We start from the raw sequence: 13,347 nt of genomic DNA, 5'->3' as shown, positions 1-13,347 counted from the left end.
CATATTTTGTCCTACACGTGGTATACAGTGTGGCCCGAACCACCCAGTTTATAATGTGTGTTACATAGCGGCCTGGAGGGGATGTAGCCTACAGTTGAGGTGTGGCACTCTCACAGACACAAAGGAGATAAACTATTCCTTTATTTCCTGCTTATCTTTCGTCCTCCCACTTCCAACTATCATCCTCAGAACTGCCCTCTCCCACTGACGGTCCAAATGAGTTACCCGTTATTCTGTCAGAACCGCATGTCCAGATATTATTCACCCATAATTGGTACTAACTCAAACCCCCTCAGGCATTCTCCTCCCTCTTTGCCCTCCCTCCACCATACTGTTACAGTGTATCAGTAGACTACATTCTCTCCCTCCACCATACTGTTATAGTGTATCAGTAGACTACATTCTCTCCCTCCACCATACTGTATCAGTAGACTACATTCTCTCCCTCCACCATACTGTTACAGTGTATCAGTAGACTACATTCTCTCCCTCCACCATACTGTATCAGTAGACTACATTCTCTCCCTCCACCATACTGTTACAGTGTATCAGTAGACTACATTCTCTCCCTCCACCATACTGTTACAGTGTATCAGTAGACTACATTATCTCCCTCCACCATACTGTATCAGTAGACTACATTCTCTCCCTCCACCATACTGTTACAGTGTATCAGTAGACTACATTCTCTCCCTCCACCATACTGTTACAGTGTATCAGTAGACTACATTCTCTCCCTCCACCATACTGTTACAGTGTATCAGTAGACTACATTCTCTCCCTCCACCATACTGTAACAGTAGACTACATTCTCTCCCTCCACCATACTGTTAGTGTATCAGTAGACTACATTATCTCCCTCCACCATACTGTATCAGTAGACTACATTCTCTCCCTCCACCATACTGTTATAGTGTATCAGTAGACTACATTATCTCCCTCCACCATACTGTTACAGTGTATCAGTAGACTACATTCTCTCCCTCCACCATACTGTTACAGTGTATCAGTAGACTACATTCTCTCCCTCCACCATACTGTATCAGTAGACTACATTCTCTCCCTCCACCATACTGTTACAGTGTATCAGTAGACTACATTCTCTCCCTCCACCATACTGTTACAGTGTATCAGTAGACTACATTCTCTCCCTCCACCATACTGTTACAGTGTAACAGTAGACTACATTCTCTCCCTCCACCATACTGTTACAGTAGACTACATTCTCTCACACAATTTGTTTCGAAATGATGCTCTTTGGCACTCTGTTTACTTTCCAACCTCCTTCACCACTGAGGTCAGAGAGAAGGGGGATTCCACCTATCATTCCTTAAAATGCGCTGTTCCCGCCATTCACTTTAACCTCCTTCACCACTGAGGTCAGACAAAGACCAACCGTTGACTCAAGGGGGATTCCACCTGTCACTCAGTCTTCATAACTCAATCTGCTATCAACTTTCAACCTCTTTCAGTCGTTCTTCTCAGGTCATTTCTCTAACACAAATCAGGAGCGAATATGTTATGTAGCAGCTATGGGATGAAGAGCGGTCAGGGAGAACTGAATGAACATGTTTGTTAGGTAGGACAGCAGTAAGTCATCCTGTGCTGTAACAGGGTGTGGCCTCCCCTACGCAGCTGGTTGGTTCTCTTTCTAACGCCACAATAAAACCAGGTAATAGGCCACACCTACTCTATTCATCGTACAGCTGCCAACAGATCTGTGTGTTTTAGAGAAAGAGCATACCCTATGTGTTTCAGGGGGAAAACAGGACAGAGCATACCCTACGTGTTTCAGGGGGAAAACAGGACAGAGCATACCCTACGTGTTTCAGGGGGAAAACAGGACAGAGCATACCCTACGTGTTTCAGGGGGAAAACAGGACAGAGACAGAGCATACCCTACGTGTTTCAGGAGGAAAACAGGACAGAGCATACCCTACGTGTTTCAGGAGGAAAACAGGACAGAGACAGAGCATACCCTACGTGTTTCAGGGGGAAAACAGGACAGAGAAAGAAGTGTGTTGGTTAGGTTTGTAATGAAACATGAGCGAAATGGGGAAACAAGAGGGCATTTCTTTCTGGGAAATATAGGGTACATTTTAATAGGTTCGCCTGTGGTGTGGGGATGTCCCAGGTCCTCACCAGTCGTGAAAAAAAGTGCCCAAAAGTCATACCTTAGTAAAAGGAAAGATTGCTTATTATAAAATTACTCAGATAAAAGTGAAAGACACCCAGTGAAATACTACTTCAGTAAAAGTATTTGGTTTTAAATATACTTAAGTATCAAAAGTAAAAGTATAAATAATTTCACATTCCTCATATTAGGCAAACTAGAAGGCACCATTTCCCCTTCCATTTACAGATTTCCAGGGGCACACTCAAACATCATTTACAAACGAAGCAGTTGTTTAGTGAGTCTGCCAGATTAAAGGCAGTAGGAATGACCAGGGATGTTTTCTTGATAAGTGTGTAAATTGGACCATTTCCTGTCCTGCTAAGCATTCAAAATGTAACAAATACTTTTGGGGGTCAGGGAAAATGTATGGAGTAAAAAAATACAATATTTTATTCAGGAATGTAGTGAAGTAAAAGTTGTCAAAAATATAAACAGTAAAGTACAGATACCCCAAAAACTACTGAAGTACTTTACACCCCTGGTGCTCACTGAGGGATGTGTGTTTGTTCTCTTCATTACACATAGAAACCACATCAGACAAATTCAAATCTGAGCAAAAGTGTTATGTGCATTCTTGTGTAGAGTATGGAATGATAAGATACATCAATATACTGTTTATCTGTGTTATGGTGTGTGTGTGTGTGTGTGTGTGTGTGTGTGTGTGTGTGTGTGTGTGTGTGCTCGGTCTGAGGCATACACATGATCCAATAGTATGGCATGGCTAGAACGCCAAACATTGAACCGGTAACGTTAGATAGGATGTGTGTGTATTGACATAGCACACACAGGGAGGACACAACATTTGTCTGGAGACCCAATTCCAATACCACAAGGAGAACAGAAACCAAACTACTTGACTGAATCTGCTTGATTGAACACACAATTCCATTCAATATTTAGGCCATTCACGTCTTCCACTCAGAGCAACAGTCAACATCCGATGACAGAAACAACAGTCAACATCCGATGACAGAAACAACAGTCAACATCCGATGACAGAAACAACAGTCAACATCCGATGACAGAAACAACAGTCAACATCCGATGACAGAAACAACAGTCAACATCCGATGACAGAAACAACAGTCAACATCCGATGACAGAAACAACAGTCAACATCCGATGACAGAAACAACATTCAAATTTGCTAAGGTGCTCAGGTGGTTGGGCATGTGTCTCATCAGAATAACAGACAGACTGTTTACACAGAGGTCCTGTACGTGATGAGTTACTGTTCCCGTTAAAAGCGTCCAGTGGTTCAAGGCGTTGAGTCTGGTGTTTCTGGGTGTGGTGGGTGGCGGCATATGAGCTGTCACTAACCAAGTCACCTGCCTGTTTCAACTCTTAAAATTAAAAATCAATTTCAGCTCTGCAACAGCAGAGAGACAACCCAATCGGATGGCCCCTCCACACACACACACACAACGTACCCAACGAGATGCCAGTTTCTATAGGACCCATCCCTTTCGAGACTGTTTCAACATCCCCTCCCCATTCCAATCCACACCCCATCGTGTGTCAGCCCACACAAAGGAAGAGCTGACCTTAACAGTGTCCTTCTCACATCCCAGAACACACCCACCTACCAGGAACAGGACAACAACTCAGCTGACCTAAGAGAACACAGGAAGACGTGGAAAGCAACCAGGGGAAAACAAAGGTTGATCTATAAAGCTCAACCCTATACTTCATTCCCCCTTGAAGACTACGATCCCAGCCAACGGAGGAGCTCACTTCGAGTCAGCTGAAAACTCAATAAGGCTGATCAATGCCCAACTGACCAGAGGCAACCATCTCACGCCGTCTTATCGCCCGTCTTTCTCCTTGGCTGATCTGGAGCCAACCGCACCACGTCTCGAGAGAGATCAGTCACTTTAAAACAGAACAGTCTCAGGTCGAAGAGCTGACAAATCAGCCTGAGACCAGAGGTCAGGCGTGAAATACAGTACACAGATCAGTCAAACTGACGCGACACACAACGGGTGCTAATGTGCAGAATCAACAGTTAAACAGTCTAAACTATCCAGGTACCAACGACCTCTAGAACTGATGCTTCATACAACAACCCACATTGAGCTAAATGACCCATGACCCTTCCCTACCCCCATGCACACATTTTTCACTCGTGACTCACCCATCCTCCTTGGCTCTGGATCCAGGGCTGGATGTGGTTGTCCAGATAGACAGTCATCCAGTCTGTGATCCTTCCCACCAAGGGGTTCATCTCCTTATCCACACATTCTACACAGAGGGCCCCTCCGAAAGCAAACAGGCCCACCACCCGTCCCCAGTTGACACCGTCCCGGAACACCTCGTCCATCACGTTCTCAAAGCTCTGATAGGCTGTGGACGGCGTGATGTGTAGCTGAGAGGACAGGTCACTGAAAGCTCTGGCATAACGCAGCTCAAACTCGTTGGCAGAGTCCCGCAATGCCTCTTTCACTGCGTCCAGGCCCGCTGTCCGCCGAGGGGAGGAGGGGGGCGACTGCCGTGGTGGAGGAGTACCGGGACTCGTCCCGTTGACGTATGTCATGACTGCCGCACCCCCTTCCACCTGTCCCCCCTCAGTCCGATTCTGGGCTTCTGTGAGCTCCATGTGGTTGAAGGGGTAGTCCCTCTCTGATAGTTTATAGGTGATATAGTATACCACCAGTTCTCTGTTGTTGTAAGTCATATTCCTCGTCTCGTCTTTCTTCTTTGCCCCAGGCTCTCGGTTTTACCTGCTCGCGACACACCTCTTTGGATCAGTCCTCTGTGTTTAATCCAATCTGTGTCATTCTGGGTATGCAGAAAATAGACGTCTTGAAGACAACAAAAACAAGGCTGGTGCAGTGGCTCAGGCCCTGTGGTAAGAGAACAACAAAGATCTTAAATGAGCATAATTCATCACAATAAGCATCGGTGGGTTGGGGGAGGAGGGGAACTATAGTGGGCAAAATTAGATCGACAGGTGGGGTCAAAGTGCATCGCTTTAATTGGAGATTAAACAGATGGCAATGGTTGTCGTTACCTGCCTGCCCCCACAAACAACCTTCCTTTGGCCTGTGGCTTCAGAACAGTCATGACAGGGCAAGGTGCTCTGACAACCAACAGACTAAAACAGCAGGTTGTTTGTGACAGAGGTTAAATATATGATCAGCATTTATTTACCAGTTAGGTTGACTCAGAACACATTTGCATTTATAATTGCCAGTATGTATGTATGTATGTATGTATGTGTGTGTGTGTGTATATATATATATATATATATATATATATATATATATATATATATATATATACACATACATACATACATACATACATACACACTATGAACACATGATAATTGTTGACCTAATGTTACTTAACACGTAAATCAGAAATATTAACAATGTATTATATTTGTCATTTTCACAAGTAACCCCCAAAATGAAGAATAAAATGATATTTCTTCACAAAACACAAGTGATGCCTTAAATCCCTTTGTGCTTGCGCGTCAGTGTGGACAGGAGGGGACCCCTGTTGTTCTAACAACTTCACAAGAACCCCACGTGGGAGAAACGACGCGCATATATTCTAGATCTTCACCGAACCGGACCTTTCCTTATAGTGACATTTAAGACTCTTATGGTATAAAGAGTTACCTGTGACTCGCGACTTGACAAGTGGGAACAATCCCCAAAATGATGACATCGAAAATGGCATTAGAAAGTGGGGAGCTACTTTGTTGCCTTTGCAGAATAAAGCATATGTTTACAGTAGCCACAGCTAACCAGCACGTGTCGCTAGCCACTAGGGCTACACGGAATTCCATGGAACAATCTAGCCCGTCCATATCATTGTGAAGGCAAATAATACTGAAAGATTGACTGATTTAAATACAGCTCCCAACTTGATCAAAACACATAGCTACAATAATTCGTTTTAGTGATGTTTCAAAGTGGCCATTTTTCGTTTAGGCAATTCTACAGTTACAGAATAATGCGGAGTCTAAGAATTTCACATTAAAATGTATGCCAAACCCCCCAAAAACAATGATTGCAAAGTTACACCACAACTATGCAGCATACATCGTCATTCTGTTACCAAAATGCATCTGCACTGTTTAAACCAAATAAATTCGTTTTTGTAAAAAAATGTCAGTGGATATTGTTATCTTTGAGTATATAGAGTTGTGGAAACAAGTTGTACGGAGACTCAGCATAAATGTATTACCATGGAATTGCATAGCAATGTATTGATAAACAAGCCAGCTAACTACATATTTAACATAACAATAAACTAATATAATTATATTGTCACGTAAAAACAATCATAATTGTCTACAATTGACATGTTCTTACCTAGTCAACGGCAACACTCTTAGCGAGTGGCTTTAATCCTATTTTCTGAAAACGTATCAGTCCTGCTGTCAAAATCCGAGGAGAGAAGTGAAATGTACTATTGCCAAAGATAGTGGAAAAATAAAGATAGTTCACTCAAGCCGTTTACCATTGGAAATAAAATGCTCCGTTCCGGTCTGCTTAACGGGGAGGTTCTCCAATAAACAATGCAGCTCGGTCTGGTTTGCTTAGTTCTTTGACTGACTAATGTAACCAGAAAAAAATTAGGAAGTAGTGTGTCGCGCTTCCTCTTCCGGCTACTGCTACGTGATGCGCGTGTCTCCTCTTACCGTCTCTGCTACGTGAGGCGCGTGTATTGGGTATGCGGCGTTGCAGGCAACTCGGAAATTGGTCTATTCTGATACTTTCCACAACGAGTTACCCCGATTTGAATGTGGGACAATATATCCACAGGAAAGTATAACGACAACTTCTCAAGGCGCTAGTAGCTCGTTCGTATTTCTATCATCTGAAGCATGCGCAGAACCATGAAAACATGCGTCTCGTGCATGCATTTATCGTGTGTGCATGCTTCAGGTGATTAAAATCGGAAATCACTAACATAGCTTTGAAAAGTTAATGTAATGATACTTTCCTGTGGATATTGTCTCACATTCCTCACACAACAACAGTACCAATCAAAAGTTTGAACACACCTACTCATTCAGGGGTTTTTTCATTATATTTTCTACATTGTAGAATAATAGTGAAGACATCAAAACAACACATATGGAATCATGTAAACCCCAAAAAAGTGTAAAAAATAATTTTATATTCCAAGTAGCCACCCTGTGTCTTGAAAACAGCTTTGCACACTCTTGGCACACCGACAAAACCCAGACGACGCTGGGCCAATTGTGCGCAGTGCTATGGGTCTACCAATCACGTCCGGTTGTGATACAGCCTGGAATCGAACCAGTGTGCCTTAGACCGCTGCGCCACTCGGGATCTTTTCCTTCACGCTGCGGTCCAACTCATCCCAAACCATCTCAATTGGGTTGAGGTTGAGTGATTGTGGAGGCCAGGTCATCTGATGCAGCACTCCATCACTCTCCTTCTTGGTCAAATAGCCCTTACACAGCCTGGAGGTGTGTTGGGTCATTGTCCAGTTGAAAAACAAATGATAGTCCCACTAAGCCCAAACCTGATGGGATGGTATATCCCTGCAGAATTCTGTGGTAGCCATGCTGAGTAAGTGTGCCTGGAATTCGAAATAAATCACTGACAGTGTCACCAACAAAGCACCCCCACACCTCCATGCGTAACTGTGGGACCTACACATGCAAAGTTCACCTACTTTGCGTCTCACAAAGACATGGTGGTTGGAACCAAAAATCTCAAATTTGGATCCTCAGACCAAAGAACAGATTTCCAGCAGTCTAATATCCATTGTTCATGTTTCTTGAAACAGCTAGCTTAGTTAGCGGTGGTGCGCGCTAAATAGCGTTTCAAATCGGTGACGTCACTTGCTCTGAGACCTTGAAGTAGTAGTTCCCCTTGCTCTGCAAGGGCCGCGGCTTTTGTGGATCGATGGGTAACGATGCTTCGTGGGTGTCAGTTGTTGATGTGTGCAGAGGGTCCCTGGTTCGCGCCCGGGTATGGGCGAGGGGACGGTCTTAAGTTATACTAAAGTTATACTGTTACACAAGCATGTCTTCTTATTGGTGTCCTTTATTAGTGGTTTCTTTACAGCAAATCGACCATGAAAGCTTGAGTCAAACAGTCTCATCTGAACAGTTGATGTTGAGATGTGTCTGTTACTAGAAATCTGTGAAGCATTTATTTGGGCTGCAATTTCTGAGGCTGGTAACTCTAATAAACTTATCCTCTGCAGCAGAGGTACTATGGGTCTTCCTTTCCTGTGGCGGTCCTCATGAGAGCCAGTTTCATCATAGCGCTCGATGGTTTTTGAGACTGCACTTGAAGAAACTTTCCAAGTTCTTAATGTTCCGGATTGACTGACCTTCAAGTCTTAAAGTAATGATGGACTGTTGTTTCTCTTTGCTTATATAATTTTAGACCGTCCCCTCGCCCATACCCGGGCGCGAACTAGAGACCTTCTGCACACATCAACAACTGACAAGCGTCGTTACCCATCGCTCCACAAAAGCCGCGGCCCTTGCAGAGCAAGGGGAACTACTACTTCAAGGTCTCAGAGCAAGTGGCGTCACTGATTGAAACGCTATTTAGCGCCCACACTAACTAAGCTAGCCGTTTCACATCCGTTACACTTATTTGAGCTGTTCTTGCCATAATTTGGACTGGTATTTTACCAAATAGGGCTATCTTCTGTATACCAACCCTACCTTGTCAAAACAACGGATTGGCTCAAATGCATTAAGAAGGAAACAAGTTAACACACACCTGTTAATTGAAATGCATTCCAGGTGACTCCCTCATGAAGCTGGTTGAGAGAATGCCAAGAGTGTGCAAAGCTGTCATCAAGGCAAAGCGTGGCTACTTTTTAGAATCTAAAATATATATTTATTTAATACTTAGTTTACTACATTTCCAACTTTCTAACATGGGCAGAAGAGTCATGCCCCGATTTTCCCACTTGGGAGGTACCAGAACCAACCAATAGGAAGCTCGACATCTATGCAAATTACTTACTTAAATTTTAACTCAGAGGTCCCGAGTTTGAGATGACGTGAATGCAATATAAGGCTACTTTTACACAAATTACCCAATGTATATTTCTTCCGCTATTTGGTCTTAATCACCAATCAATCATAGTTATTTTTCGGAGCTGATCTGGTTAGTAAAAAGAAAAGATCAGAATTGAGCTGTCAGTGTAAACGCACCCGAAAATCCACCGGAATATGGCTCGATGGATATCAACTCAGTTTTGCGCAGTCGTCACTTGCTAAAGTAACACATTACAATTTCAACATAAAAAAAGGTACAGTAGTTTGTTAAATTGGCTTATTGAAAATGTAACTAAATCATTCCCCCAAGTAGTTATAATCTTGGTCAATTATCCTGGGTTTGTTATTTGGCTACTGAAACTAGTCTCAATTCATTTTCTTCGCATAAAACCTAGGACAGGGAGTGTAGCTAGTTTGTTTGGCTCGCTTAAATTTAACATTTCTTTCCTCTAAATAGTTTGCAAGCTAACATCTTTCCCATTCCGATTTGGTAAAAATCGGTGGATGTGCTTCTTTAGCTAACGTTGTCATACAGCTCGTAGAAACTGAACATTAAACCTGATTAAACTACGTTAAAACAATATGAAAACACTTACTTGAAATGGTTGGCACAAAGTCCACAACGAAATCCAAACATCAGCAGACAGGATCATAATTCGGCGTTTCTGCTGGAGCAAAAAAGGAGGAGCGCTGACTGGGATAGCTAGCTAATCTGGCTCAATTTAGCCATAAAAAAATAAGAAATTGCCATTACTAGCTAGCTGTTCCGCCCACTGACATTGAATGGCGCTTTCTTCATCCAACTAGATGTGTGTACATCTACACGCCTGCAATGTTAGCGACATTATTAGCCAACTACATTAAAATTAATTTAGCAGCCTAACAAGAGGGTCAATCCCATCTTCTTGGACCTCATTTTAGGTCGCAATATATATATATATATATATTCAGATGACTTTCTTGATAAACGTTGTCGGTTTTCTTCGGGAATTAAATTAAACACAGTACAGCTTTACCAGAACGTAAAAATATTTATATATCTATCTCAGTCTGTACAACCCAAAACAAAGGGATGTTTCACATCTCCATGGTAACCTTTGTTACCCCCCCAACAAAGGACTCCCGTTCTAACGTTTGAGGTTCACAGCGCCACGCTGTGGTCAACTTTAGAATCGCATTTGTCAAAAGGCCACACCAGTAGCTGCTACCATTACAGCGATGACAGTATTTAACTTTCCAGTGAACCAACAAAAGCAGTTCCTCTATAGATCTGAATTCAAGGTTTATTGATTACTTCATCAAATGCTTGGGAGATTACATCACAATATGTATAGCGCTTAATTTTCTATTTTACATGAAAACTTTACACTATTTCTCCATATACTGTATAGTTCCCCTTAAGGGGAAAGTAGACATCCATAGTTGTAAGGTAGAGGAATGCTTCTCAAAAATATTTAAATGCACTTCAAATAATTATATACATCCTTATTAAAAAAAGAAAATGCAGACAGGATTAAACTACAAATGATGAAGATGGTAGCTATACCCTGACATATTTAGGAGTAACGTTTCTCTTCATTCTTACCCCTGTCTGGTATTTCACTGACAATACTGACAGGCATTCCACTCTGGGAAAGTTCTGGACAGTCAATACACGAGGGGTCTGTTGCAGGCTCCATTAGGTGTAACATAGAACTGTCTGACAGGAGAAGAACATCTCATCCTTGCTATGTAATACCATGGGTGTTGCATTGTAGACTTCCTTTTTTTTACGTGACACCAGATTCATTCTAGAAAATAGCTAGTCATTCCATTTTGCTCTCAGAACATAGAGAATGTGCAGTAGCCTTTCAACAAGTAAACTGGCATGTAAATGTTGCTTTAAAATAAGTATAAAAATAAATAAATACAAGTAAAATTAGGACTCATAACAGGCTATAGTGATTCACATGATAGGATCAATGGGGAATGGTGGCAGGGGAACAACCGACCATACTTGCTCATCCATTAGGGAGCAAGCCATTCCCACTCATGGTAATCCTAGGGTAGGATGCTGAATACAGGTGTGCTACGACAACACTGGAGGTGTTTTTCAGCATATTCACTAACGGTATTCTTCATTTGCGTTAGCATTTGGATATGCGTGTTCGTTCAGTCTTAAATCAACAAATAGGACAAACAAAAAAAAATCAGGTAGAGGATATATATATAAAACCACATCAATTAATTGTTGTAGTTCATTTTTCCATACATTTGACATTAACGTCAGTGTTGAGAAACAGTCAGATAGCTCTGTTCTTTCACAGAGCTTTTTACCCAGCAGAGTCCGTCTTAAGGGGCACCAGACCTTATTACCAACTCTTGAAGCCTTTCCTTTGCAGAAGATAAACAGGAACTGAGCATCAAAGCATCTTTCCCTCAGGGTAACAGAATCTTTGCGTCGATCTACATCCTCCCATCCCTTCGCACTGCCTTACTCCCGATAGGAGGGCTCTTCATGCATCCCACCATCCACCAGTGCCCCCCCCCCCCCCCCCCCACACACACAGACCATTCCATCTCCAGACCCTCCTAGGGCGGGTTGGCCTAGCCCATCTCAGGAGCAGCGATGTGGAAGACTGAGCCGATGCGGAGGAAGAAGCGTCGCAGGACGGCACGGAGCTCTGGTATCAGGTCAAACTGCATCATCTCACACAGTTGAGGGTAGTAACAGGAGGCATGAAGCTTGAACTGAGGACGGAAAGGGACAAAGAACAGACTATTTAGCATCAAACAGAGAGACGCACACACAAACTGAAATATGCTTAGGGTGAGTGGAGTGTGATGCCAAAGAGTGGATTGTTTGAAGTATGGCCAAAGTTAAATATCAATGTTGTTTGTTTAGAAGCCACCGTGTACACCTGAAGGTGGGATTTGGGAAGAGGAAACATTTCTTAGTCAAAGTCAAAATAACCCACAAGGCTGCACACTTCCTGTTTATCTGATTGGTATGTGCCAAGAAACTTGTTGGTACCTAAGCTAACAGTGTCCTTCCTTTAGTTACCCATTCTCAATGAGACTGAACCAGGCTAAGGATAACGGACTGTAAGCTCTAGAAGGGGAAATCTGCACTGAATCAAGTCCAATTCAGAGATCCTTGATGTAGCAGAGGTAGCCAAAGGCCCCTGGTCTGCCTGCACACAGCTAATGACCTCTTTTACATACCAAGGTCATTACAAAGACAAGCTGTTAGATAATCAGTGTCCCTTCCTCTACAGAATTCAAATTCATTGTCTGAGGGGAAAGGAGGCCAGTGAGAGGCTGTCCTACGGCTCGTTATTCAAACCATTTGACCTATTAGATACGTCAAGGGGAAATAGACCGTCTTTTCCTACTGCCTACTCAGGCAAGGTATATAGAGTTGAAATGGTGTTGGCAGACGCGTGTTCACATAAACAGTCTTCCAAAAAAAACAGATCACTTGTGTGGCACTTCTCACTGCAAGCCAAACCCAGTTGTCAGTGTGTGTGTGTGTGTGTGTGTGTGTGTGTGTGTGTGTAACACGCAAATATTTCAGTCCATGTGGATGTAGGTGTGTGTAACCTTATCGTCGGTCAGTCGCAGGGTCCTGCTGAGCAGTACTAGCAGCAGGCTGGTCCAGGCCTCTCTGTGACTCTCTGAGGTCAAGCTGATGAAGTAGGACAGAGCCTCGCTGCACACCCTGAGGACAGGACCGGACCAACATTACCACACATTGCACTGCCGGGAGTGAAACATCCAGACAAACCAATGCTGAAGAACCTGTTACAGCTGGACCAAGCAGGGAGGCAGCCAAAGGACTAAGGATGACATGTTGGAATCAAATTTACATTTCATTTGTTCAGGTCACACAATACACACAATACCATTTTTACTGAGGATTTAACACATTGGGGTTTCCCTCAGGTTGCTGCCTCGACATCATTGGTGTGAACATATGCTTTTATATCTTTAATTATAATAATACATGGTGTTTATATAGTGCTTTAAAAAAGGACCCAAAGTCACATTTACAATTGTCAAGGTTTTATCACACCATGACCCCCCCTCCCCCATCTTTCCTTCCCTCAGACACTCACAGCAGCATGACCCCCCCCTGCCCCCCAATCTTTCCTTCCCTCAGACACTCACAGCACCATGA

At 43.1% G+C, this 13,347-nt stretch overlaps 2 protein-coding genes across 4 annotated transcripts in view; both read right to left on the bottom strand.

Annotated features, from left to right (window-relative positions):
• The window catches only part of LOC139368955 (bcl-2-like protein 1), a 28,179-nt gene extending 18,065 nt beyond the window's left edge, over positions 1 to 10,114 (bottom strand). Inside the window, exons 1-2 of one of the 2 annotated variants that reach the window (XM_071108480.1) lie at positions 9,785 to 10,114; positions 4,311 to 5,019 (exon numbers count right to left, since the gene is read on the bottom strand). In XM_071108480.1, coding sequence (XP_070964581.1) covers positions 4,311 to 4,850 — 540 coding nt within the window. In that variant the 5' untranslated portion in view covers positions 4,851 to 5,019; positions 9,785 to 10,114. Of the gene's footprint in view, positions 1 to 4,310; positions 5,020 to 6,501; positions 6,782 to 9,784 lie in introns of those variants that run through there. The other variant, XM_071108481.1, reaches the window with a different exon arrangement.
• A 343-nt stretch (positions 10,115 to 10,457) lies between these two features.
• Positions 10,458 to 13,347, bottom strand: part of LOC139368953 (brefeldin A-inhibited guanine nucleotide-exchange protein 2-like) — a 45,045-nt gene continuing 42,155 nt past the window's right edge. For both annotated transcript variants that reach the window (XM_071108479.1, XM_071108478.1), the window contains exons 38-39: positions 12,771 to 12,888; positions 10,458 to 11,918 (exon numbers count right to left, since the gene is read on the bottom strand). In XM_071108479.1, coding sequence (XP_070964580.1) covers positions 11,775 to 11,918; positions 12,771 to 12,888 — 262 coding nt within the window. In that variant the 3' untranslated portion in view covers positions 10,458 to 11,774. The remainder of the gene's footprint in view (positions 11,919 to 12,770; positions 12,889 to 13,347) is intronic.

This window comes from Oncorhynchus clarkii, chromosome 16 (assembly GCF_045791955.1).
Source record: "Oncorhynchus clarkii lewisi isolate Uvic-CL-2024 chromosome 16, UVic_Ocla_1.0, whole genome shotgun sequence".
NCBI lineage: Eukaryota > Metazoa > Chordata > Actinopteri > Salmoniformes > Salmonidae > Oncorhynchus > Oncorhynchus clarkii.
Note: the sequence above shows the minus strand (reverse complement) of the source record. Positions and strands in the feature narration are given on the sequence as shown.